Genomic DNA, 25,894 nt, shown 5'->3' with positions numbered 1-25,894 from the left:
GGTTACTTTCATATAGGGTTAAAGTGGTTAAATTGATTTTGATGCTATAATAAGTCATTTAGCTTGCATGGGGACCCCTTGGAGCCCCCACAAGGAACCCGGTGTCTCTATTTAGAGGAACCACTGAGCTAGTCCACATGGTCTAGCAGCTGATCAGTAGCCTAGTGTTTGATTCTTGGCAGGCTGGACCATTTGCTGTCATTATTACCCTACTCTCGAGTCTCGCTTTCTGTCTCTCCTTTAAAGGCTTAAAATGTCCCCAAAATAACTGACTAGTATACCATAGGCTAGCCTAATTGTAGGACTCTAAAGCCTACAATGTAGTTTGATGTGAGTTGTCTTACCTGAACAAGATTACAATTTAGCTATTTATAAATGCCTTAATTATGTCATTGTAATATATTTTTTCTCTATTGGACAGACCATAGACTAACATGTTAAAGCTACAAACACTGTACAAGTGATGAAATCAGGGATTTCATTATGCTCGACATTTTAAACCTCTGTTGTAGCGCTGTTAGATGGGTGCTCCGTTTTACGTAGTAAATGGCGCCATCCTGTGGATAAAATAAGACTTAGAAATACTATTTGAAAGTTCTCTGACCTGGAGATTCTTACGTTGTCTTTTATTTTACTAAACATTTTTATTTGACAAGGTGCTTGATATAATAATGCATTTCAACCAAGTTGAACCTCCAGTGCTTAGAACGTGACGCTCCTGCCGTTGCTTTCGGGTGGAAACCTTGTATGTCCAAAACCGTTACTTTTTTATTAAGTTTGTTTTTAAATGAAATACTATAGTGAAAATAACCGATATACAAGCTCACAATGCAACGCGTCGCAAGCTTGGAGATTGGCTGTTTTCACTACTTATGTGACAAAATAAGGCATTTACGAAAAAACATAACAAGTTAAAGCTGAGAGGTTTTTGCCCGACAGCAACTCTCGGTTGGGTTTTGTTTTGTTTTGACGTGACATCATATGGAAGCGACACGTGGTCTAACAGGACCCCAAGGAAACTTATTTAAGGAAGGGTCGAGCTGGACGATGGGGATGCGCCATGACGCTCCCCAGTGTGACGAACCGGCTAGAATTGATAGAGAAAATGACGTCGGTGTCTCTTCCTTAACTAAGCTACCTTGAGGACCCCTGGAAAGTTGCCGTCTATCAGTTTGGTTTGGCGGTTGAACGTCTTGTTGAAAAAAAACCATCGGTTTTTTCCTAATAAAGCTGCAAACATTCACCGTTAATATTGACACTGTCGATATCAACATCACCTACTAATAAACGGAACATGGAGGAGGATTGTGACAACATTCCACCTGCTGAAGAGAACACAGAGGGTTCTGCCACCGACATGGCATCGACTTCTGATCAGAACATGGAGGTTTGTCATCCGTCATGGCCGTCTTGGATGATTTTCAAAATAGTGTTGCATTTTCTCCCTTTTTGGTCCGCACATCCGCATAAACGTTCAGATTTCAAATATAAAGTACTTCCCCTATGGCCACGGATGTTACAATTATGTACGGCCCCTCAGAAGTACTCGTATCGTCCGTATTGTTCAATAAAAAGCATTTAATCCCATCGGTGGCCATTTTGATAGTCGATGTATTAGAGTGCAATACACCTTCCAACCGATAGGGTCGCGCAGTTGAGACCATACGGGGAAAATAGCCATATCGGATTAAAATGCCTTTTATTGAACAATACGGAACATACGGGTACTTCTGAAGGGCCCGTACATTATTGTAACATCCGTGGCCATGAGGTAAAGCACTTTATATATGGAATTTGAACGTTTATGTAGATGTTCGGACCAAAAAGGGAGAAATGCAAACACTATTTTGAAAAAAGTCCAAGACGGTCATATCATTATGACCGATGACCGTCTTCTTGTGATCCAAGTGTTGTGTATTGCATTGCATATCTTCTTCATAATATCCTCTTGAGACCCAGCAAATAATATTTGTGTGCACTGTAGTCATAGAGGTATAGACTGTAGTGCACAACAGTTTTCGCGTGACTGTGACTGTTGAGATCTGATGTTATTTACAGAGGACATTGGACAATCGTAGCTTTCCAATGATATATCATGTGTGGGTGTGGCCATGCCAACTAGCCTTTTCCTGTCTTTTGAAAAATGTGCACGTAACACAGTGGCTTTCAACCTATGGGTCGGGACCCACATGATTTGGGGAGGTGTCCGCAGTTGACAGTAAAGTGACGATTTAAGGACTTTTAACACCTTTTTAATTCAAAAATGAAATGGAAAAAAGACCATTACCATATTAAGAAAAATAAACAAACTATACTATAAAAACTGGTCAAACATTGGCCAAATTGTCGAATAATATAAGAAAGAGGAAAAACTGTGAAAATCTACAATGTTGTCAACATGTATATCTGCTATTTTCACTATATATATCTTTATGGAATTGTGTCAAACACAATGTAATGCCTCAACTCTTACAATTCCAAGTGCTTGTCAGGGTGGGGGGTCCCCAGTTCAAATATGATTATTTTGGGGGGTGGCGGCCTGAAGAGGTTGAGAAATACTGTTGTACACCCCGGTCCCCCAAGCATGATGTATAATAATACAGAAAGCTTGTCCTCTGTAAGGAACATCAGGACTCAATAGAGTCACCTGTAGTATCAGAGGAATTAAGCAAAAAAAAGGATTCATAAAAATAATAGCTGGGTCCATATATATTTAGATATATTTTATTTTATTTTTGCCACCTTACTGATGGTATTGCCTTGACCTTGATGTCACTCCTGTATTTACGGTACTCCCCCCCATGCCCTGTAATCTGTTTTTAACTGCTGTGCTGTCTTTGGCGCCTGCATTTCCCCAGCGTGATTAATAAAGGTCTTCTCTTCTCTTCTCTTCTCTTCTCTTATCTGAACAGAACATGGAGGAGGATTGTGGCAACAACATAGCATCTACTTCTGAACAAAACATGGAGGAGGATTGTGTCGACAGCACAGCATCTACTTCTGAGCAGAACATGGACTTGGGTTCCGGTTCTGACCTGGAACGCTGCAGCAACTGCAAAGCGGGGCTCAACTACAACGAGAAAGAGGGGTGCGTGAGCAAAGTGAGAATATCAACGCTCATCGACACGAAGACTGCGAAATTACTGTTCCCTCATCTTCCGGCATCAGACTTTCTATGCACAGAGTGTGTCACGATGGTCAAATCAAAGACAAAGTTCAACGGCTTCAACAAGAGGCGCACATGGGCCGGGAGTGGTTCTTCTTCTGTCGACAGTACACCACCTCCATCTAAACAAGACAAGACGAAGCCTCCTGCACCTACATCTACGCAGAACATAGAGGGTTCCATACGCTACGTTGTCATTCCAAAAAGAATACTTTCTGTAGCTCCGTCCAAACAGAACGAAGGCTCTGTCAACGTTCTTAACCCCCTTAGACCGAACATGAACAGAGTTACTGTCATCGGACCATCTGCTTCTATGCTAAACATGGCAAGTTCTGTCAATAAACCATCTGTGCAGAACATGGGAGCTTCTGTCAAGGCACCATCTACTTCTAAACCGAACATTGAAGGGACTGTCAAGGTACCACTTACTTTTCCACCCAACACGAAGGGTTCTCTACAATATGTTGTAGTTCCCAGGCTACCTCCTGTGCTACCTACCAATTGGAACGTGAAAGATTCTGCCAAGTACGACGACATGCCATGTCCATCCGAACAGAGCGTGGAGGGGTCCGGTTCTGAGGCCGTGCGACGCTGCAGTCTCTGCAAAAAAGAACTTTTACCCGACGCATACAGATCCCTGGCGAGAGTAAGAATATCTAAGCTGGTTGATTTGAAGACTGCGCAAGTACTGTTGCCCCATCTTTCACCGGAGGAGTTTATATGTAGAGATCCGTGTGAAAAGTGGGTACATTCAAAAACAAAGCCATGCATTAAATACAAATATAAGCGCACCTGGACCGGTTTTTCTGTGAAAAAATACCCTTTGCCTCCAGTGCCTCGCAAAAAGATTAGGATGGATCATGACTCTTCAAACACGAAATCAGGTTATTATTATTATTATTATTATTATTAACAATAATAAGAACTATACGTATACAAATAATTATATTAACTATTCTTATTAATATGATTCTTTTCTGCAAGGAAATAACAGATTACAGTAACAATGTTTGGGCTTTTTTTGTCAGTCTTCTAAGGAGTCCTTGTTATTATTATTTTATTATTATTTTCAAAAATAGCAGATTGACAAGCTCACAACATGTTGTGTGAGTGTCTATCTATTTGACGTACGACCAAGTATGTAGGGCTGACAGTTAAGAGGTGAAGTTTTTTAATTGTCCACTAGATTAGTCACATAAGCCAGGATATAAACCAAAGAATTCAGCCCAAAATAAATGCATTATGCATGTGGAATTTACCAGCCATACAAATGACTTTTAAAGGATTTGAATACAATTTTACAGTATATAAACAAGATTCTTTCCCCCCCTTAACCCATTCAATCCGGGAAAGCATCTGTGTCATTTTAGATTTTAGCTATACAGTATATATAGCAACATTGGTTCTCCAGGGGTCCCCAGCAAAAATAATTTATATAGCATCACAATCATTTTAACCACTTTAACCACTATTTTATACTTTGGCTATGCGCAACACTTTGCTCCGCGCTATTTTTTTCCCAGATGTTTTTATTTGAATCATGAAAATTTGTGCAAATCTTTGAATATACATATATATTTTTAAGCGAACATTTTAACTCAAATCTTTGCTTCTGGGGGTCCCTGGAACAAAATATTTGGAGATTGAGTTCCGGCGTCCGTGGCCAAATACATTTTGGGGTCCTTGACATGATTTGTTTTTAGCACCACTGATGGTTTGTTTACTCTGCGACCTATAATAAAAAATTGGCACTTGGGCTACCGGTGTGTGCGGCCACCTTCTTGTCTCTTGAAGACCAGTATTTAGTTTATTCTGCCCTTGGCCGGCACCACCATAAGGACTTTGGTGTGCGTACTGCGTAGCATTCTCGTACACACCACTGACATAGCAACATACGTTTTTCGGAAAACTGTTAGGATTTTGAAGACATTTTTAGAACCGGCCTCAGGTCTTAATGAGTTAACGCCATTCATGTTGTCTGTCCAGTGTCCACACCAGATTGTCCATCTCCAGCGCCATCTCCAGCACCCAAGAAGGGGTCGAAAATCAACAAAGCGATTGGCTATTTAAGACACGGAAATTATGCTGCTGCAATAAGACGACTGCTTGAACTGCCAGCTGCTACAGCCGCTTTCAACAAAGTGTGCCAAGAAATCATACGCAAAGAGGTAGGGTTGTCACCATCATGACAATTTAGTTGACGATTAATTGTCATACAAATAATTGTGATTAACGATTTAATTGTGTTTTTGGCATTAAACATATGAAGACAAAATTCGATTTCTGTTTGCCCTTTAGGCTTTGAAGTTGCACAGGGTAGATATGACAAATGACTTGAATATACAAAGAAATGACTGACTTATTTAATTACTTTATACTTTATACTTTATTACTATATATTTCTATTAAAAAAAACATTGATAGTGGAAATAGCCCATCTACAAGCTCACAACGCGTTCTGAGCTTGTAGATCTGCTATTTCCACTTAAATATATGAAACTTGGTCAACATGGAAACAATTATGATGATTATGCAAAATAATTGCGATAAGTTGCGATTAGGCAATTGTGTAATAATTGTGACAGGTCTACAAATAGGTTAACCCTGAGCTGATAGAAAGGAATGCCAGCACTCACTTAAGTCCATTTAGGATATTTATTTAATAGCTCATAGCTCCCCAGCACACAGCGTCAAAACCGGACGTTTCGGCCCAGAGGCCTTCTTCAGCGTATATGACAACACATTGTTTTTGTGTCACTTATAAAGGGACCTTGGTGCAACGCACAGAGCGGTCCGGGTAACAACAAAATAAGACAGTCATTTGTTAACAGTCATTTTTTAACACAAAGGGTCACCATAAAACAAAAAAGAAAAAAAGAGAAAGAAAGAAAGAAAAATAATTATTACCTTGAACATGATTTTTTAGCAGTAAAGCGGCAGTTTTACAACCTTAGTCTGTGCGAGTCCCTCAGTACTCCTTCATAAAGTCCTTTTTCTCCTTGGTTAAGATGTTGGTTTAGATATATTGATGACGTTTTTTTCATTTTTTCTGGGTCAGTGGAACAGTTGGAGGAGTTTAAGGTTTATATTAATTCTAGAATGCCATCGATATCCTTCACTTTAGAGTCTAGTAGAGAATCCGTGTCATTCTTGGATGTATTAGTACAGAGAGAGGTAGATAAAATTTCTACTTGTGTCTACAGAAAACAAACTGATAGAAACAATTATTTACATTTTTCTAGCTATCACCCGTCAGGGTTAAAGAGAAGCTTACCTTACAGTCAACTATTGAGGACGAAAATAATCTGTAGTACTGACAGTGCTTTCGAAAGACAAGCTAAGGACTTGTGCGATCGTTTCAAAACTAAATGTTATAGTGATAAAGTGCTAAGTGTTAATGTACAGAGAGCTCGAGAGAAAGAGAGGTCTAGCTTGTTAACTCCAAAACCTGCTCGTGCAGGGGAGTCAAAGATAGTTTTGTCCACTACCTATTCCCCTTTGTGCATTGATATTAAGAATTCTGTGAAAAAATACTGGTATGTGTTATCGAGTGATCCTAATGTGGGTCATGTTTTCAAGGAGCCCCCCATCTTTGCACACAAACGTGCCAAAAATGTGAGGGACTCTTTAGTGAGGGCAGACTGTTATGTCACCACAGCATTTTATGTCAGATTTGCCTACGGGCAACTTTCCGTGTTACAACTGTGTTCATTGCAATGCAATGATCAGAGGGAATCATGTATTGCATCCACATTCAGGAAAAAAGATTGATGTTAAAAGCATTATCACCTGTAAAACTAAGTTTGTGGTCTATCTACTAAAATGCCCTTGTGGCCTTTGTTATGTGGGTAAAACCAAAAGAGAACTTAAAGTTAGAATTTCAGAACATAAAAGTAATATTAGAAACAAGGATGAAAAATCACCTGTTGCTAGACATTTTAATGCGGTGGGACATGAAGTCTGTGCTTTAAGGTTTCAGGGTATTGAGGCATTATTGCCCTTAAAAAGAGGTGGGTATCGTGAAAAACTTCTATTGCAACGAGAGGCATGGTGGATACACTATCTCCAAACAGAACACCCTAAAGGTCTAAATGAAGAACTCTTATTAGGTTGTTTCTTATAGTATTTATTGTGTGTAAAACAGACAGAGCATACCACTTGAGAGTGAAATGAGTTTATTTTGTAGAGCAATGAATTGATGATGTGACAATGAATGATTAATGCCTCTTTTTCAAGTGACATTGTGTATACCGGTACTTCGGTATCTAAAAAATGTGTTTTACATTTTTTATAAATGTGCAAGTCTTGAATGAAATCTGAGTTTGTCTTTATGAAGGAGTACTGAGGGACTCGCACAGACTAAGGTTGTAAAACTGCCGCTTTACTGCTAAAAAATCATGTTCTAGGTAATAATTATTTTTCTTTCTTTCTTTCTCTTTTTTCTATATACTTTTTTGTTTTATGGTGACCCTTTGTGTTAAAAAATGACTGTTAACAAATGACTGTCTTATTTTGTTGTTACCCGGACCGCTCTGTGCGTTGCACCAAGGTCCCTTTATAAGTGACACAAAAACAATGTGTTGTCATATACGCTGAAGAAGGCCTCTGGGCCGAAACGTCCGGTTTTGACGCTGTGTGCTGGGGAGCTATGAGCTATTAAATAAATATCCTAAATGGACTTAAGTGAGTGCTGGCATTCCTTTCTATGAACTGTATCTGCCTGAGCCGTGCACCCTGTACTTTGGTACTTCGAAAACTCGTCTTGAGTGCTTGCTTCCTTCCTTTTCAAGTAACCCTGAGCTGAGCAATAGGCCTACTGACAAACTATGGTATTTTTCACTGAATCCTTGGATAATGTGGCAATAATTTCTTTAGGGATGGCTAGTATAGATGCTTTGAGAAAAGAAGATAACCCGGTCTGGATCCACGGATCTTCAAATAGTAAAATCAACAGGAAGTTGACTATGTTCCATATTGTCAGAATCAGCTTTGTTTGCGTTTGTTTATGGGCTAAAAAAAGTTCCTCCTGAACCTCTTCACCGTTGAATGTAAGTCATTGAGGAGCATATTTTGAATTATCAGTCTAGTCAATTATTTTTTATTTCTTGCCCACTATTGGAGTTGCATCATGGTGAGGTAACTACACAACCCAAACCTCTACCGAAGTGTACTTGGCCTTGCATTGCTCAGCGAAGCGTTGTGTGCTTATACAGTAGATCAGCAAGTTTCTTTATAGAATTTTTTGTGGGTAAGGGAAAAATAAGGTAATCATTCATTTTAAGTTGCCCCTGCATAGATAGATAGATAGATAGATAGATAAATGTATTAAATAAACATAGCAAACATTGTGTGAGTGTGTTCTTTAAATGTAATCATGGCATAGATGGAGTCAAAATATAACACTTTGAAGGGAGCATTTTACATTTTTTATGAACCCAGGGAAATTTCGTTTTTCTTTTTACCGTGATAAAGGATCACATCTTATATGCCCTCTTATCCCTAGACATGGGGTATAAATTCTTAGATACAGGGTTCCATGGTCATGAAATTCCAGGAAATATTTGGAAATTAGGCCTGGAAAAGGTTTGGCATGAATCAAATGTTTTGGAAAATATTTGGGCATACATTGTTTTTGTTTATTTGGTTCATAAAAAACATGCCCCAGAACATGTCTAACATCCGTGAAATATGTAACATGTTAAAATGTGGTGCTGCACGATTTGCTCGAGAGCGGCCTTGTAAACAAGATATAAGATGTCATGTGACAAAAAAAAAAGATCTATAAGCTAAAACAACACGTTGCACCATGATAAGGTGTTAGCTTGTAGATCTGTTGTTCGCTCGAGTCTGTCTTGGGGCATTGATAGCACACTGGTGTAAGAGCCTTATTTTGCACCACATGATTGCTATAGGACTACAAATGGGGTAAAATACTTTGGAAAAGTTTAAAAGAATTATTGTTAAAAATCCTTGTCCCTGTTAAACCCTGTAGATACTGGCACCCACAAAATATTCTTAACATTGAAATGATGTCATTATCTTAAAAGAAAGCTGTATGTATTGATTATTGTTTTTTAAATATTGTTTACAGCGTATTAAGATGGACAGAGATATGGAGGGACCTTTCAGGAAGCAACTAACACCCGAAAACCTGTCCTCATTTTGTTGGAAGAAGACAAATGAATGGGTTGAGGAAAAGGCACCTCTTACTCTTACGTGCCTGCGGTCGATGTTCCCACAGGCAAAGAAAATCACAGGACAATATGCGGTTCATAATGTTAAAGAAGAACCACGGAGGTGTGTAACCCTCTTAATGACATGATGATTTTTAGATTTGTATATTTTAGAAGAAGGAAGGGCTCTCAAATCACTTTTAAGATGCTCCAACTTTATTCCAAACGTACTTAGTATATTACAAACTTGACAACGTTTCGACCTTTTTCAGGTTAAAGAGTTAACTTTTATACTGTATAGCTGAATACTTGCGCCACAAGGCAAAGCCATGACTCATAACCCTGCTGCCCTGGCCTTGTAGTGAACTGCTTCAAGTTATGAACATGGAAAAATTCCCCAAAAATCTACAATAGAATAATTCTAGTTATTATACCACAGTCAGTTCAACCTTGCATTGTAATTGGCTGAGTGACAGTACTGTATCTCCCTATAACTGCACTCTGAAAATATACCTACTCATAACCTAACAACTGCCAGCCTTTAGTAACAAACAACTATTTGTTTTCTTCACATTGTAGTCGTAAATATTAACTGTAGTGAAGGATATGATGTATGGCATTTCTTGCAAAACCAATTTGTAGCCAACTGGAATTACATTTAAAAAAGATCTTGATCACTAGTGGTGGCGATTTATTTCCCAATTTTGCTATACATATTAACACTTGGGGTGCCAGAGGTTTATTAAAATATTATACGTTGAGTGCCGGAATTTTTTACAATTTTTGAACCTTTTTCAAGTAGTCAAAAAATATTTTCAGTGATCACCATCCTCACGGTGATCCCCTCATTACACACATACAGGTCTCGTACAATCGGGGGGAAAAAATTTAAAACATTCGGTAATCCGTTCCATAGTTGCAGCCAGTTGAAAATAGTTAAATTAACATTGTAAAAAATAAAAGTACACAGGAGCCGAGATACAGGCTTTTGAAGTCATAAGTTAACCAGGAAGTGGTTTGGAGTCTAAATCTTCGAACAATGATATCTCCTGGTGCTGTGAAGGAAACAAAAAAAAAAAGAAAAAAAGTATTATAATTTTTTTTTCAAAAACCGTATATATACGGTTTTGGCACTCAACGTTAGTACGGCCAAAACCGTATATATACGGTTTTGGCACCCAATGTGTTAATTGTATTATGTTAAAAAGCAATTCAATCCAGTCCAATAGTATTTCACTTCCACTGTAAAAGTTCTAATAATCACGTCAGTATACTGTAAAAGAACATAGCTCTAACTTCTGAGTTTGATGTCTTTCTAATAATCACCAGTTAGTACTTTATAATGGAGCTAACTATGTATTTTAATGTTGGAGTGTAGGTTCATGACTGAAGAGGAAGCTCAACAGCTGGTGGATAAGAGGATTGCAATGGCCATGTCTATCGTTCTATTCACCGGCAACAGCAGAAGACATACATTTGTCCAGTCTCTTATTGGTGTTGAGATGTGGAGGGAAGGTTGTCCTCAAAAGATGTTCAAGATCATGAATAGTCTTGGCGTCTCCCAGTCCAGAGGGTCCTCAATGAAACACATAGTCAGACTCCAAGATGACCACGATAAAGAGGTTAAGCTGTGGAAAGGACAGGTTGAGGTGAGTATATAGGGGGGCAATATGACCATAAAACCTTATAAAAATGTATACGTATTGTAAAAACAAAATGTTGTAACCATATAAAACTAACTCATGTATGTATACATAGCTTGATGGTGTGATTCAAATTGAATAATTGTTTTCATTAAACACCTGTCCATTCATCTCCATTACATTTAGAAAGAACTAAGGTGGATATACGCGATACATGGAAAGAGGAAATCTGGATTCAAAGGTCAAGCCAATCGAGTTCCAGCTTTTTCTCTCACTTGGGACCGAGTCAAGGTATTACTTTAAGGTTTACGTCATATTGGTTTATTACCATTTGTTGAATGAATTCTTCCCTAGCAATAAAACCTCATGTCTTTCCATAACAGATAGCATCCCATGCCAAGCATGAACGTCTAGGAGGAAACAAGCCCACGATTTGGGCATTTCGCTTTGCCCATAGAAACCGCATACCTTTCAGCTATCTACAGGGGCCTCCGAAAAAGGCAGTTGAGGTGTCCCCAGGCAGCATCCTCCCATCAAAACAGGTACACATCCTTTAAAGAAAACATACACATGACCACCAGCCTGCTGTAAACAATAAATATGATTTTCTTTCTTTTTTTATGTTAGACGTATGAGGCACTGCGGCAGCGCATGAAGACAATTGTGATGCGCATAATTGTTGACAACCTCACAGCACTGGAAGGATTGAGAAGCAAGGTTGTATGGCACATTCCCCACTTATACTCCAAGCAGATGAAGGAGAAGAGCAATGTTGTAAGTCGGCACATAAATGTACTTTTTTAGTATTTCTTAAAATTTTGATTTCTTTAAATTGTTGGACTGGGATCGTATCGTATCTATGTTTCCTGGGTTCTATGTTCCCCGCTTACAACCCACTTACACTCACTAACCTAACGTAAGCGGGGAACATAGGGATGGACTGATGCCACCCACCAGCTGACAGACTCGGCCCTCTTTAGACTAGCGAGGCTGAAATTCCCCCCAAAAGAACTATGCCTTTAAATTTCTCTAATGGACCGGGTTTTTTTGTTTGTTTTTAACAGGTCAATCTTGGTGCAGTCCCTGTGGCCTCGAGCACAACAGAAGGAGATACTGAGATAATGGACGGCCTTATTGAATATGTTCCAACATTGTCGAAGAAACCCCACAAAGTATTGTGCTGTTCAGACGGCCTAAACATTAACACGACGGAGGAGTCCAGTGAATCAACAGCCGAACAGAGATTTGAAGGGCTTGTGGACGCACCACCAGAATATCCCAAGGAATCCCTGTGTTACCAGGTGACAAACTAAGTTGTATAAATGTATGAATGAAGAATGAATTAACTATCGTGTGTGTGTGTGGGGGTGTGGGCGTGCGTGTCCGTCCGTCCGTAATGAGCTAATCTCCGGCACCGTTGGCTTGATCTCAGCGAAACTGTGCACACACACTCCCTGGATGCCAGTGCAGAACCTCTGCCACAAATCCTTTACATGGGCCTGTTAGAGCGCCAGGAGGCCAATCTTTTCAAAACGTTTTTTTTTTTCACAGCACTCCTACAGATTTTGTCCAAACATCACTCAAATTGGTATACAGTGGCTCTATGGTCATTAAACAAAACGGGTCTTTCAGATTTTTCGTAGCCTGATTAGCTAAGATTGGCTTCCAAAGTTTGCAGGAGTGCTCCATTTTGAACAAAATGCCTCAAATCATGAACGCAGCGAATATATATATATATATAATATATATATATATATTTTTTTTTTACTTCATTTAAAATCTTTCTTTAATAATATATATATTCTACTGTGTACACTTTATTTTTATTTTAGTTATTTTTTGACTTATTTTCATTTTTCATTGCAATTGTGTCTTATTTTTCTGTATTGTCTTTTGTTTTAATGGTACAAGGAGAAACCAGGGTTGTGGCTCTTTTGGAGCGGGAACTTTGGGGGGGTGGGAGGGTTAACATACATTCACTGTTTTTTGTATGCTCATTATTATAGACCTGTATGTGAAAATATAAAATAAAAAAACCTTGGAAAAAAAAAAAAAAAAATCATGAACGCAGCGTGCGATCTCCCATTAGGCCGAGTAAGTAATGCCGCTTGAAATTTTTCGAATTAAAGCGCCAGCCTCATGCTGGCGCTATAACAGGCTTATTAGTATTTGTACCTATAACTGCACCGTAAAACTTTGCAGCATCCTATTGCGGTGAAACTTTATATGCACATGCAAAAAAAGAGTGTAAAAATAACTGGGTACACAAAAAAAAAGTTGTTTAGTTTTGGCAATTATATTTATCATCATCTCTTGAACTACAGGACATTATGAAAATGCTGTGCAGTGAGAAGAGCCTGGAGGCTCGAGGATCTCTGTCCCAGCTCAAATCAGTGTTTGCAGTGAGAGGCCTGAGTATTGAAGGAAAGGTCAAGGAAACAATCCAACATGTCTGGGGTGTGGATTTCATCACGGTAATATTCAGAAAATGTGCATTGCTTTAACTTTCTTCATACTTATATAATGTTTCCATGCATGTTCTGCAATACACATCACCTAAACCAAAAACAAATGTTGTTTTTGTTTCCTACAAAGTTTGTGACTTCCGCTTACATCACTTTATACGCTGCTACTGAGTGCAACCTTGACGCTGTTGATCAGCAGCCTTCAGACTTCCCCACAGACGCTAAGGCCCAAATGGAGTGGCTTAGTGGACTCTCACACAGACTGGTGGACTTGGTGTGGATGCCACCACCTCAAGAAGACATAAATACTGCTGCTGCCACTGCAATTCTCTCTGAAGTAGAGAGGAATGAAGTCTGTTTCTGTGGAGAAGGTAGGCAAATAAGAGCATGCTTTAAGTTAAAACAAGACATGACTCAGTCATGTATACCAGCATGCAGAATGGACGCTATGCAGTGCGTATGCAGAGGTGTAAAGTAACTAAGTACATTTACTCAAGTACTTTACCAAAATGTTGTCCTATATATTACTCTGTGTCACTGGCGATTTGAACCGACGGCAAGCGTGTATAGTAGCCTCAGAGGCGAGAGGCGTGTCTACTACCATAGCTTGGGAGGACGTCACTGCCCGCTCAGAGTATGGGAAAGTATCCCCATTGGCTTAAAGGACAGCCAATGATCGAAAACATGTCGAGAAATGACTAGTGCTGAGTCTCTTTGTAGATGCTGGTAAAAGGTCTAATGCTTCAGGTGCTACAGACATACAGTATATTTAACAAACCCTTCATAAGTAAACAGCTTAGTAGCTTACAATTACTTTGCTAAGTTCCAGTCTGGATTTCGGCCACTTCACAGCACAGGAACGTAAATAAGTGCAGCACTGTGATCGATTTGTCCTACAGAGGTGACACTTGGTCCGGAATGTACATCTAATTCTGGACATAATATAAACAATCAAGCCTCCAGGATACAAAAACAAATCCCCACTTTTTGTCATTCTGTGGAACCCGGTCCATTACTGCCATGCAGCTAAATGCTTTTTATTATTTCGTTTTTCTTCTGTAAATCATGCTTTAAAAAAAAAATTGGCTCTTTTTGAATGCCTTTTTATGTCTTTTATAGTACCTTGAACTGCCTTTGTGAATGTAAAGTCCTAAACAAATAAGTTTGCCTTGCCTTAGATGTCAGATAGTTGAGTGATTGTATATCATAATTAAATCTCTGTCTACTTCATTTTAGAAAAACCAGGTGAACAATTAGTGCAGTGCTGCAGCAACCTTTGTGGAGGTGTGTGGTTCCATGAAGGTTGTGCGCCGATAGACCCAACAACCGATCCGACCGTCACTCAGGATTGGTTCTGCAGCTCAGCTTGTCAAGGAGATGGCACCTACATATACTGTTTCTGTAAAGAGCAACGAGGGGGACAGATGGTACAGTGTGCACTCATGGACCAGTGCAGAAGACATGAGTGGTACCACAAGGACTGTCTGAGTCCGTCAGAACAAGGCAATGCTGACTCTGAAGAGTGTAAGAAATAACTTGTTGTCCTTTCCAATGTCCTGTAGTGTTGACCTCCTAGACTCCTAGACTACAATAATCTGTGACTTGTAACTTGATTTTGACTCGACCATTTATGTTTTCAGACCTGGAGGTTTTATGACTGGGACTTGAGCTTTGAACTTTTACTTTTATGAATTAAAAAGTAATACAAATGTGTGTAAAAATTAAGCTATTATGTACATAAAATATGTCTACATAATCCCGTTGTGAGCTTGTATATCGGCTATTTTCACTACTCTTGCTTGAAACTCTAGTACGACGAAGTAGGGCTTGAAGTGTTGAAAAAAACATAAAAAGTTGAAATATGGAGATACAAAGTTTCTGCCTGACAGCGACGATATATTCTTAAGTACATTTGAAATATAATGTGCTTTACAAAATGCTTGATACTGTTTCTTTCCCCATTACAGCTACATGGTACTGTTCAGAGATGTGCTTCATTGCGTCCGATGCAGACGACCATGTGCTCAACTACACGAAGGCTCTTGTGTGGGAGGGGCTTTATAACATGGCAAGACGAGATGCTATCAAAGAGGGTGATGGAGAAGCCATGACAGACTTCTGGAAAATGGACATGGTTCTGTTCTGGGCTAGAAAACACCTCAAGGATTTTACCACCTGCCATCGAATGCTCACCGGTAGGACTTAAAACATGTAATGTGTTGCTATGGACATTCTGTCACTGTTATACTAATGTCATTAATCAAGTGCATCTTGTTTGAATAGGGATCGAAGGATTCTACCCAGAGGAGATTAGACAAGACCTGAAGTGGAACCGTGTGGCAAACCTTGATGGAAAACCTGGATGCAACATCAGCTTGGATTTAGTCAATGAATTCATGAATATCGAATTTAAAGGTATGTTGCTGAACTTATATTTGCTAATTAATTTCACATTTATGTCTTTTGTTGAGTGATAAATTTGACAGTTCTCATCCTGATTATGTCAAGGCTTTGCATTACGACACAAACCCTTGTTTACTAATTGTCTGAATACAGTCACTCATACGCTACTGCCTATATAGTGAGTCAGATGTAGAGGACTATACAGTGAACGCATCGATAAAAAAATAAAAAAATAATCGGACAGGACTCAGGTCACCGTCAATTCTGTCATAGCTGTGGCACAATTAAAACATCTCAGATCAGCGTTGGCTGTTGGAGCGATAAATAAACAACCCATGGACATATTAAAAGAACATTCTGCTATGTACTGTTGTGATTTATAGTCATTATCAATACATATTATTATATAATTATATATTAATATGGAAATAGTCTATATATTATTAATTTATGACTGGTTCTCTGCCCCTCACAGCGATGGTCTGAAGCTCTCTTTTCTGAGGAGATCTTTATTATTAAAAAAACATCTATTCCAGAATTCCATAACTGTCTGGAATTAAGAGTAAATAGTGGAGAAAGGGCATCATATGATCACAATAGTCAATCATATGGTAGCATGGCAATGGTTGGTGAAATAAAAGTACAATAGATTTTCATGGGGGCCCCATTAATATTAATTAAACATTACATTTGTAATGTTTAATTAAAACCTCAAGGGTCCCTCGAGGTTCCCTGATGTGACATACTGAGCTGTAACTCTGTATTTTCTAGAGTCCTTGGGACGTGTGAGCGACCACTACACCAATGAAAGAATGGAGCTCTGTGGAATGATGGCAGGAGCACTTGGAAGCAAGGCGAATCGGCTTCTCATCACGCCAGGAGCAGGGAACGGCAGCGGCCTCACAACGTCCCTGCCATCGTCACACGTCTACAAGACAAGAAGACAAGCTGACATCGCTAAGTTTGTGGCCGAGTATAAGAAGGACCATCTCTTCAGGTACATTCCTGGGAGAGCACACCAGGGCTTTGAGAAGTTCACTTACCAGCAGAAAATCAAAACCCCCAAGAAGATGGGGAAGATGATGAGGAATCTGGCTCAGGACATGGACCAACAGTGACAAGTAAGTCAAAGCAATCCTAAAAAGATGTCTTAAGATTTTATTCTATGTGCTTCACATAATTATACATTATTATTATTATACAAAGATGACAAAAAGTATGATGACTGATGATTGTTTCTGACTCATACAGTCATGAAACCTGATGAGACAATTCATGCTCCCTGGATCGTGAACCCTAATTATTATGTATATTTGAATATACCTCTAGCATCACCCTGCAACCCAGTTGGGTGTAAGAAGCTTTCAGACTCTCTGGCATGAATTCACTAAAGATTTGCACAGCTTTTTTTCCCCCACTAAATCCACACAAAAATAAAATGAATGTGCACTTTTGTGAATTACCCTGTTTGTGTCCAAGTCACCATTTATACTTGGACACATAAATGATTGCAATCAGGAGATGCAGCAAAACACAGGCAAATAATTATCACTCATCATGAAAACTTTACCCTTGACCTTGAGATCGGGCAGATGGCAGGCGCAATTCATGGTGCTGTCAGCTGCTGCAATCCATTCTTGGAGAATTCATTACCCCTGAGTTTTATTGTACCACAGCGGTTCTCAAACATTTTCATTTCAAGGACCTCCAACGTATTTGGAAATATTTTGTGCCAGTGACCCCAATATAATAAGAGAAGATTTAGTAGATTGTCTATTTTTGAATAGCCATAGCATAAAATAAAGAAGTGATTTTGATGCTATACAACACATTTTGCTGGGGATCCCCTGGAACCCCCTGGAACCCCCTCAAGGGCCTCTGGGGGTCCCCAATCCCCACTTTGAGAACCACTGTTGTACCTCATGAAATCAACCAACCATGTTGAAACACAATGGACTTTGTCACCAATAGGGGGCAGTTCACCATCAAGTACAAAGGGGTTTCACTATGGAATGCCCATTTCAGTTTGGTGGCTACCACATCCTCCCTACCTACCTATACAAGAAGCCTAATAAGTAAGTTAAATACCCAAATGGAAAACTAGACCAGCTTCCAAATCATTTAATCCTGATATTCACATAAATATGTAACAGCATAATTGTTTTGCTTTGTTCAATACTTTTTGCTTTTGTTTTGTTTTGTTCTGTCTCTTCTGCTCAGTCTTGTACTTTAATTTTTTTTATCAGATGTCCTATACCCTTTATCATAGGTATATGTATGTACTTTTTATATATTTTTTTTTTTTTTTTTTTTTTTTGTCTTTGTTTTTTAATATTAAATAACTCTTATTATATGTAATGTAAACGGTGAGGTTCTCACATAAGCCCCCCAGGGTTTCTTACCTCACCGGCACAACAACTATCACATAATGTTTCCCTCGGAAATAACTAACATGTCCTGTAAATGTATACAAAAATGTTGTGCAAATAAATCAAATCAAATCAAATCAAATCACTTCATCCACATCTAAAAGGCCTCTTTTGTACTTTTATTCTTCAGTTTCTTTTAACCAGGACCACCATTGATCAATCAAGAGACTCTTGAGGCACAAAGACATGTGTCATCTCTCCTGCAAGGATGCCTGTTTGACCACATTTACACAATGGACCAGTTATCTGATGGCAAATGACCCTTTGTCAAGTCCAGCCTGTGACCCCGTCCCTCTTCGCTCCTATTGGTTTCTGTTGCTTGGTTGGACCAAAACAATCCTCTTTCCATCCACTACCATTGAACTTTTATTGTTTTTCAGTTGTCTCGTATTTATATTTATAGTATTCAGCTTAGAAACCGTAAGCTGACTTTGTAGTTTGTTTTCTGGGTCAACTACAGCAGGGTAAAACATGGCAAGCTGCATAAGGCTGACCATATAGTATGTACATATAGTGATGTGAGTAACACTGCAGCTAATCAAATTAACAAGGGATGTGCTAGATTTAGGTTGGCTACTATTTATGGTATTGGCACACCCACGGCTCTGGGCACACCTCTAACACACCTGTCCCATTATAAATTGTATTAGCTGAAGCTGCGTTGCTTACTAATCTTCAATGTTTTTAATCTGCTGTAGTTTTTAACCTGAATCGGGGGAAACAAATCAGCCTCAGGTTTCATGCCAAGATTTATACATTTTTCATTGTGATGTTGATATTTTTCAATGAAGCAAGTCATTCTGCTTGCATTCTGATTGCGTAATAAATCAAGTGATATAACTTCAGTGTATATATATGTTATATATATATTTTTGGGTCATACACAAGATTTTGATATTTTTCATTAGAAAGCCATTCATTCTGCATAACAAAATAAAAAGTAATTTAAAATTGTATGAATCAAATATATATAATGCCTTAAAACGTATCACGCACTTACATTATTGAATATTTTGTCTTGGCATACAGAAATAGTTATTTTGGCTGATCACTCTGTTAATGACTACAGCATGTGAGATAACATGACTTGTCCTTTTTTCAAAAGGGTTTTAATACCTGGTGTAAACCTGTTGGCTAAAGCTACATAACTTAAATGTCGTATGTCACACATGAGAGACCACTCTTTCCAGATAGAATCCCTGCTTGGCCTTGGGAGAGATTATGACCTTCGGGCAGTACCTCCATTCAACCAGTAGGTGTCCTACCTCACATACTAGTGATGAGCGGGTCGACCCGTAACCCGCGGGTCAACCCGCGGCGCGGGTGAGTCGAGTCAGGATTTCAGAGGAAATTATGCGGGCTATGGGTGAGCGGGTCAGCCGATCTCACACGCAAAAAAAAAACAAAAAAACAATTTTGAACAACATGCTTGTTTATTCAGCCCATGACAATGTTGTGCTACTGTAGACATTTAAAGGGACTTTGGGTACTTAAAAAGAGCGCTATATAATATATATATATATTCCCACCGCGGGTCGCGGGCGGGTTGAGCCATAGATTTATATATGGGTTCGCGGGGCGGGTTGAGGCGGGTTGGGGCGGGGCGGGTCATGAAAAAACCCGACCCGCACATCACTATCACATACATATATACATTTCTCAATGGAAGAGAAGGGAGGCCACCTCCAACCACTACAGATTAGTAGTTAGACTAGTTATAACTTACTGACCATACCCGTGGGGGGATATGCGCACATGATCTGGCAACCCGGGAGCCAGTGAACACAAAAACGCTAATAAACAGCTGAGATTTTGTGATATCGAAAAACGGGTTTCGCAGTTCCATGCACATGGTAATGGTCAATGTCTGTGTGCAATTTGAGATCAATAGCTCCAGCCACTGAGGACAACCTGGCAGAACAATTTTTGGGCTCAGATGTTTGGTCTCAGACGTTTGTGAAATTATAGGAGGATATTGTATTAACATTAAAAATATGCATTAACCCATTAAAGCCGGGAATGCATCTGTGTCATTTTAAGTGTCTTTGGCTATTAAAAAATAGCAGATATACAAGCTCATAGCCCGGCACCGAGTGCTGCGCTATGAGCTTGAAGATCTGCTATTTTTTTTTATCTTGAAAATGTGTGCAAATCTTTGAATACGTATATATATTTTTTAAGCGAACATTTGCAACTCAAATCTTTGCTTCTGGGGGTCCCTGGAACACAATATTTTGAGATGGGGGTCTGTGGACAAATACATATCATTTTGGGGGTCCTTGACATGTTTGAGAACAATTTTGAGAACCACTGATATAGAAGCATTGATTTTTTTTTAGACTCTGTCTAAACGGGTTGAAATAACTTCTGGATTGCAGCTTTATCAACCTGGGCAATGTGGTTTATTCTTGGAGGTAAACTGACTGGCTTGCCAAAAAGACATAAACCATATCTCAAAACTGTCTGCCTCCTCTTGCTTTGTCCTCCAGCATGGAAGTTTACGGTGAAATTGGTGACCTGCCGAAACATGTGACCATCTTGTGGACAAACAGCAGTGATGTACGTTCAGACATTGTTATGTGAAGTCCACAAGATGAACACATATTCAGAATGTTGAGAACCTTTGATAGAATATTGAAAGACTATATTGTTTTTTTTATGAATAAACCTTGTATATTGTGGTAATGATGTCTACAGTCTGGGTGGCTCTATTAACTTAAGCCCTGTTTTATACTTTAAAAAAAAAAGTTTAAATTTTTTAAACTGTTTGCCTATAATGACATTCCCAAAATAGGGACACCAAGTTGAAAGTAGCTAATGAATGTATGGTTGCAGACAAGAAAACTCATGTCTATTAACGTATTACATGGCAGGCATGTATTGATAGGCACTCAGCACAGCAGCACCTAAAATCTGATGAATCTGCCAAAAGCATTCCAAGGTGGAGGAAATGTGCATAAAATAACTGAATTTAGGTTAACCCTTTAAGACCTTAAGACCGATTTCTCCAAAAATGTCTTCCAAAATCAGTTTTCTGAAAAACGTAATGTTTCTACAAAACAAGCCACTTCCGCAAACTTCAGAAGTCAATCTTAGCCAATCAGGATGGAATATGAAAAATCGAACAGATACGTCCTGATCGCAGGAGATCATGTGTACCGATTTGCGAGAAATTTTGATAAAATCTGAAGGAGTAATGATAAAATAAAGGCATCACAATCACATTATTTCATTTCAACTGGGTTAATGAAGCGTAGAATAGCTGAGCAATAACCAATTATAACTTTTACTATTGCCATCTGAGGTCTCTCTTGTGAGACTCTGCTAGCATGGTCTGCCACCTTTCACATGTAGTTGTGTACATCTCGTCCTACATTGCAATTACATTTCGGTTGCGTGTTGACTGCCAACTTGTGTAACCATAATCTCAATGACAGATCTTACTTCCCCTCGAGAAGGATTGGGGGGCAGTCAAAACCCGACATATTTCAAAATGCAATCAAGCAAGCATCACAATCACTTTGCGGATTACACAGAAATATTACAAAAAACTACTCAGAATTACAGGATGTATCGGATATGTTTGTCCTAGTGAAGACAACATGCCACATGCTAAACTACTTGATGATGTGTTCTCTGTGTCCCTAAATAAATCTCCATACAGCCTGTATACTGTGCTTATACTGCGCCCATTTCTAACTGCAGGCACTAAATGAGTAATATTTTGTTTATATATTATGAAGCTTATTTTTTCCCAAGCTTGTAGCTTAAATGAACTTCATCCTCTGGTTGGCAATTGTACTTATTGAAAGTCATTATGTACAGTATATTTTTCAGTGGTTCTCAAGTGGGGTCCGGGGACCCCCAGGGGTCCTTGAAGGGGTTCCAGGGCATCCCCAGCAAAATTATTGATAGTTAAGAACCAAATGGACCCTTACAGGTCTGTAACTCAGTGCATGAATGGAACCAAACGTGTCCATTTTGTTCCATTCGTACGCTCTCAGAGTTATGGGGGTCCTACTCTGAGGCCTATTGCATACCAAACGGGGGGTGGGGGGGGCGGGGTTGTTGAAATTAAAACGCTTGAGATCCACTGCAGTATTTGAACATAATAAAAGTATGTGACACGGAATAAAACTTCAGGACGTGTCCTCACTGTTCTCTTTCATGGGTGTCAGTTCAGTCGGTGCGTTGCTCCGACTCCCAGACGTGGTTCCTCCAGTCTGCCCTGACTCGCTCTCTCCCTCTACGCCCGCGCACCGGCAGCGCAGCGTCCCGGGCAGCGAGCCGACCAGCGCCTTCCGGAACATGGTGCTGGAGAAGCAGTAGATGATGGGATCCAGGGCCGAATTGAGGAATGTCAGCCCCAACGAGACGATGGTGAGCCGGGTGAAGGTGTAGAACGAGGCGCAGTCCCACGGCCGGTGGGCGCGGATGACCCACAGCCCCACCGTGGTCACCATCCCCGGCAGGAAGCAGACGACGAACACGGCCACGATGACGACGCAGGTGAGCATGGCCCGGCGCACGTTCTGAGCCTTGATCATGGTCCTCTGGCGCAGGATGCAGGAGATGCGGGCGGAGCAGAACAGCAGCAGCGCCAGCGGGACAAAGAACTCGAACACGGAGAGGACGTGGTGCATCTCCACCAGGAACAGGATGGCGCGGGAGGTATTGTACAACGTGAAGAAGAGGCACTGAGTCCCGGCGACGTTGACTTTGATGTGGCTGTGGGCCAGCATAGGAGCCCGAGGGCCGATCACGAGAAGCCACACGACGACGGTGACCCACCCGGCCTGCCTCATGGTCATACGGTTGAAGCGGTGATGAGGATGAACCACCTGGAGGAACAGGAACATGTAGAATCATGGACAGGTTATAGAGCGGGACAGTGCACAGGGGCCCTTGGGCCACGAGGCTCAATGACGATTAATCAAGATGTATATAGGTTAACGCAGTGAACTAAATGTACAGCCATACAATACAAGGCCCCTCCTATATGGCAGTAACGGGGGCCCCTGCCCTCCTATAGTGCCCTTTTAGAATGTAAATTCTGTTAACAGTTCTCTACAGGTGCTTTCTTGACCCACAAATGCCCTACAACTGTACTACTGTGTTGTATGGAGTAAAGTAAGGAATGAACAAGGAATGAGATGTTCACTGGTGTTTATCAGTTATTGAATCACTGCAGCGATGTGGTGAGCAAAGGGAAATGTATTGATTTGATATGATAATGGATAACATGTGGTTTCTACTAGGCTACATGTTTTTCACAGTATTTTACCTGCACCTGACATTTTCAGTGGAATTACGTTGCTAGGGAACGGTTTGAGCTCAAGTAACCTCATTTTATCTGGTCAATATTTCATTTCAAGCAGTGTGGAGTTCTTCTGAGCATTACAATGACAGTTTGAACACTTAATTTGAATAAAGCTACAACCACTTTAACCGTGGGGTTCCTATTTTGGGTATGGCAAGAATTTTTTAAAGCTTTTGAAAATAGCATATCTTAGCTCACAGCAATGATTCAACACGTATGCTTGTAGATCGGCTATATTTGAAATGTTTCATAACATTTTTGTGGATAACCACTTAAACCCTATTGACTGGAGTCTCCCAGGGCTCTAGGGTCTGCCAGTATTTCCCCCTACACCAAATCTCTTTGCTGAAAATAGCCGATCTACAAGCTCACAACATGTTGCAACACAACGTGTTATGAACTTTCCACCAAACATTTGTCCCAGAATAGTGATGCTAGGATTCATGTGTGGTTAAAATTCTACAATCCAAACCCCTCTGCCCCAGTGGTTCTCAAAGTGGGGTCCCCTGGAACAACGCTGTGATGCTGTAGTTAATACAGCATCACAATCATTTTAACCACTTTATCCATTTAAATGTTGGCTATTCAAAATAGCAGATCTACAAGCTCACAGCGTGGCACGAAGTGACGAGCTTGTACATCTGCTAATTTGGAAAACTTCTGAAAAATATCGAAAATATTTTGATTATTTTTACATAAATATTATCTTCTGGGGGGTCCGCGGCCAAATACAAAAAATACATTACAAATTTGGGGGTCCTTGACTTAGAAAAGGTTTGAGAACCAGTTCTCTACCCACCTTGAAGTATCGGTACACCGCCACCACGGTCATGAGTCCGATGCTGGCCGAGCGGTTGGTGAACATCAGGAACAGGTTCATGCGACACAGCACGTCTCCGAACACCCAGTGGCCCCTGAGCAAGGCATCGATCCTCAGCGGCAGGCTGACCAGGACCATGAAGTCGGCGATGACCAGTTGGAAGAGGAACAGGTTGTTGGGGTTCCACGCCTTCAGCCTCCAGCAGAAGATCCAGAAGGCCACTACGTTTCCCAGAAGCCCGAGGATGACATCGATGCAGAGCATGCATAGATGCATGATCAGGCCCTCGAGTTCGTTGTCGACCGGCGGGCAGCCGCCATGACCCCCAGAGAGATTGTGGGTGGTGTAGGCTGGCGTGCTGGTGGTGTTGCTGAAGATACTGCTGTGATCTGGAGTCATACTGGTGGCCAAGCAGTGAAGAGGGACTGATTACTGTTTGTTGTGATGTCTCTTATATTACCGAAATAATACTGTATGATACAATTTTTTTTTACCTCCTTCCTTATTTCCAGGGAGGCACCGATTGCAGAAAATCTGTAGCCTAAAGAACAAAACAGAGGACATTCTGTAGAGGTCACTTGCGGCCCATCTGTATGCTATTTCACTGGGTTACTGTGCAACAATTCAGTTAAATGATAAAATCACACTAGTGTTATATTGTGCTATTTCAACCATAAAGAGAATAACAGGATCAACTAAGACTGAAATTCAAACAAATTTATAAAAAGAGGTTTGAAACTGTCCTAAAGATAAGAAGATTGTGTCTCTGATATTCATCTTACGGTTAGTCTGTTGTGATGATTCATATATGGTAGAAACTTAACTTTACATACCATAGCATGCGAATCAGGTGCACGTGTACGAATCACCTTGTTCCCTTTAGGCTTGCACATTTTCCAAATGTTCTGTTTTTTATTGTTTAGTTTTGTAAATATCCCTTGAAATAGGCTTCTAAACTGTAAAGTGCTAATAGCCTAGATAAGGTTATTATATAAAAAATGTAACACTACAGAAAAAAGTTAAGTAATAATAAAAATATGATTAATTATATTATTACACAATTTTTAAATGATAGACATCTAAAAACTCACCTGTCACGATGGATGCGTTTACGAAGTAACCAGCAATGAATGAGTGTGTGAGTGAATGAGGTTATGACATGCAGTTTTAAACCACTTTGGCCACACCCATTTATTGGTTCGTCGTGGGGTGCTGTGGTGTAGTGCACACACAAGCACGTTTGTGTGTATACTGTGTTGTTACACTTGCCTGGCTCATGGCCATGCAAGAAAAGAACACCACACAGGGCAAACATTAAACAAAAGTATTTATTAGGATAATAGTGAGATTAAACAGAAAATAATATGTTTAGATAAAGTAAAGTGTAGTGCATTAAACATGGCTGCTGGAGACTAAAGGAGAGACTAAAGGACACACTGAAGCAGACAAATCCTCTATGCTTCATGAAGCATATC

At 40.0% G+C, this 25,894-nt stretch overlaps 2 protein-coding genes across 2 annotated transcripts; one reads left to right on the top strand and one right to left on the bottom strand.

Annotated features, from left to right (window-relative positions):
• Nucleotides 1-1,165: 1,165 nt before the first annotated feature.
• On the top strand, nt 1,166-18,561 carry LOC308105441 (uncharacterized protein). Its single transcript, XM_080456164.1, has 16 exons — nt 1,166-1,387; nt 2,913-4,050; nt 5,153-5,334; nt 9,258-9,463; nt 10,718-10,988; nt 11,169-11,273; nt 11,366-11,524; nt 11,610-11,756; nt 12,047-12,283; nt 13,307-13,456; nt 13,578-13,818; nt 14,684-14,971; nt 15,415-15,642; nt 15,731-15,862; nt 16,622-16,971; nt 18,424-18,561. Exons 1-15 carry the CDS (start codon nt 1,295-1,297, stop codon nt 16,966-16,968), a joined length of 3,924 nt encoding a protein of 1,307 aa, XP_080312290.1. The 5' UTR covers nt 1,166-1,294; the 3' UTR covers nt 16,969-16,971; nt 18,424-18,561.
• Nucleotides 18,562-22,418: 3,857 nt separating this feature from the next.
• On the bottom strand, nt 22,419-24,818 carry LOC308104941 (hydroxycarboxylic acid receptor 2-like; the record flags this gene model as incomplete). The annotated part of the gene is made up of 2 exons (XM_080455580.1): nt 22,419-23,120; nt 24,399-24,818. The coding sequence occupies 2 exons, from the start codon at nt 24,816-24,818 to the stop codon at nt 22,419-22,421; spliced, it is 1,122 nt and encodes a 373-aa protein (XP_080311706.1).
• Between the last annotated feature and the right edge of the window lie 1,076 nt (nt 24,819-25,894).

The sequence above is a fragment of the Gymnoscopelus braueri genome (genome assembly GCF_963280865.1).
Source record: "Gymnoscopelus braueri genome assembly, chromosome: 17".
Lineage (NCBI taxonomy): Eukaryota > Metazoa > Chordata > Actinopteri > Myctophiformes > Myctophidae > Gymnoscopelus > Gymnoscopelus braueri.
This window is presented reverse-complemented; position numbering and strand designations above follow the sequence as displayed.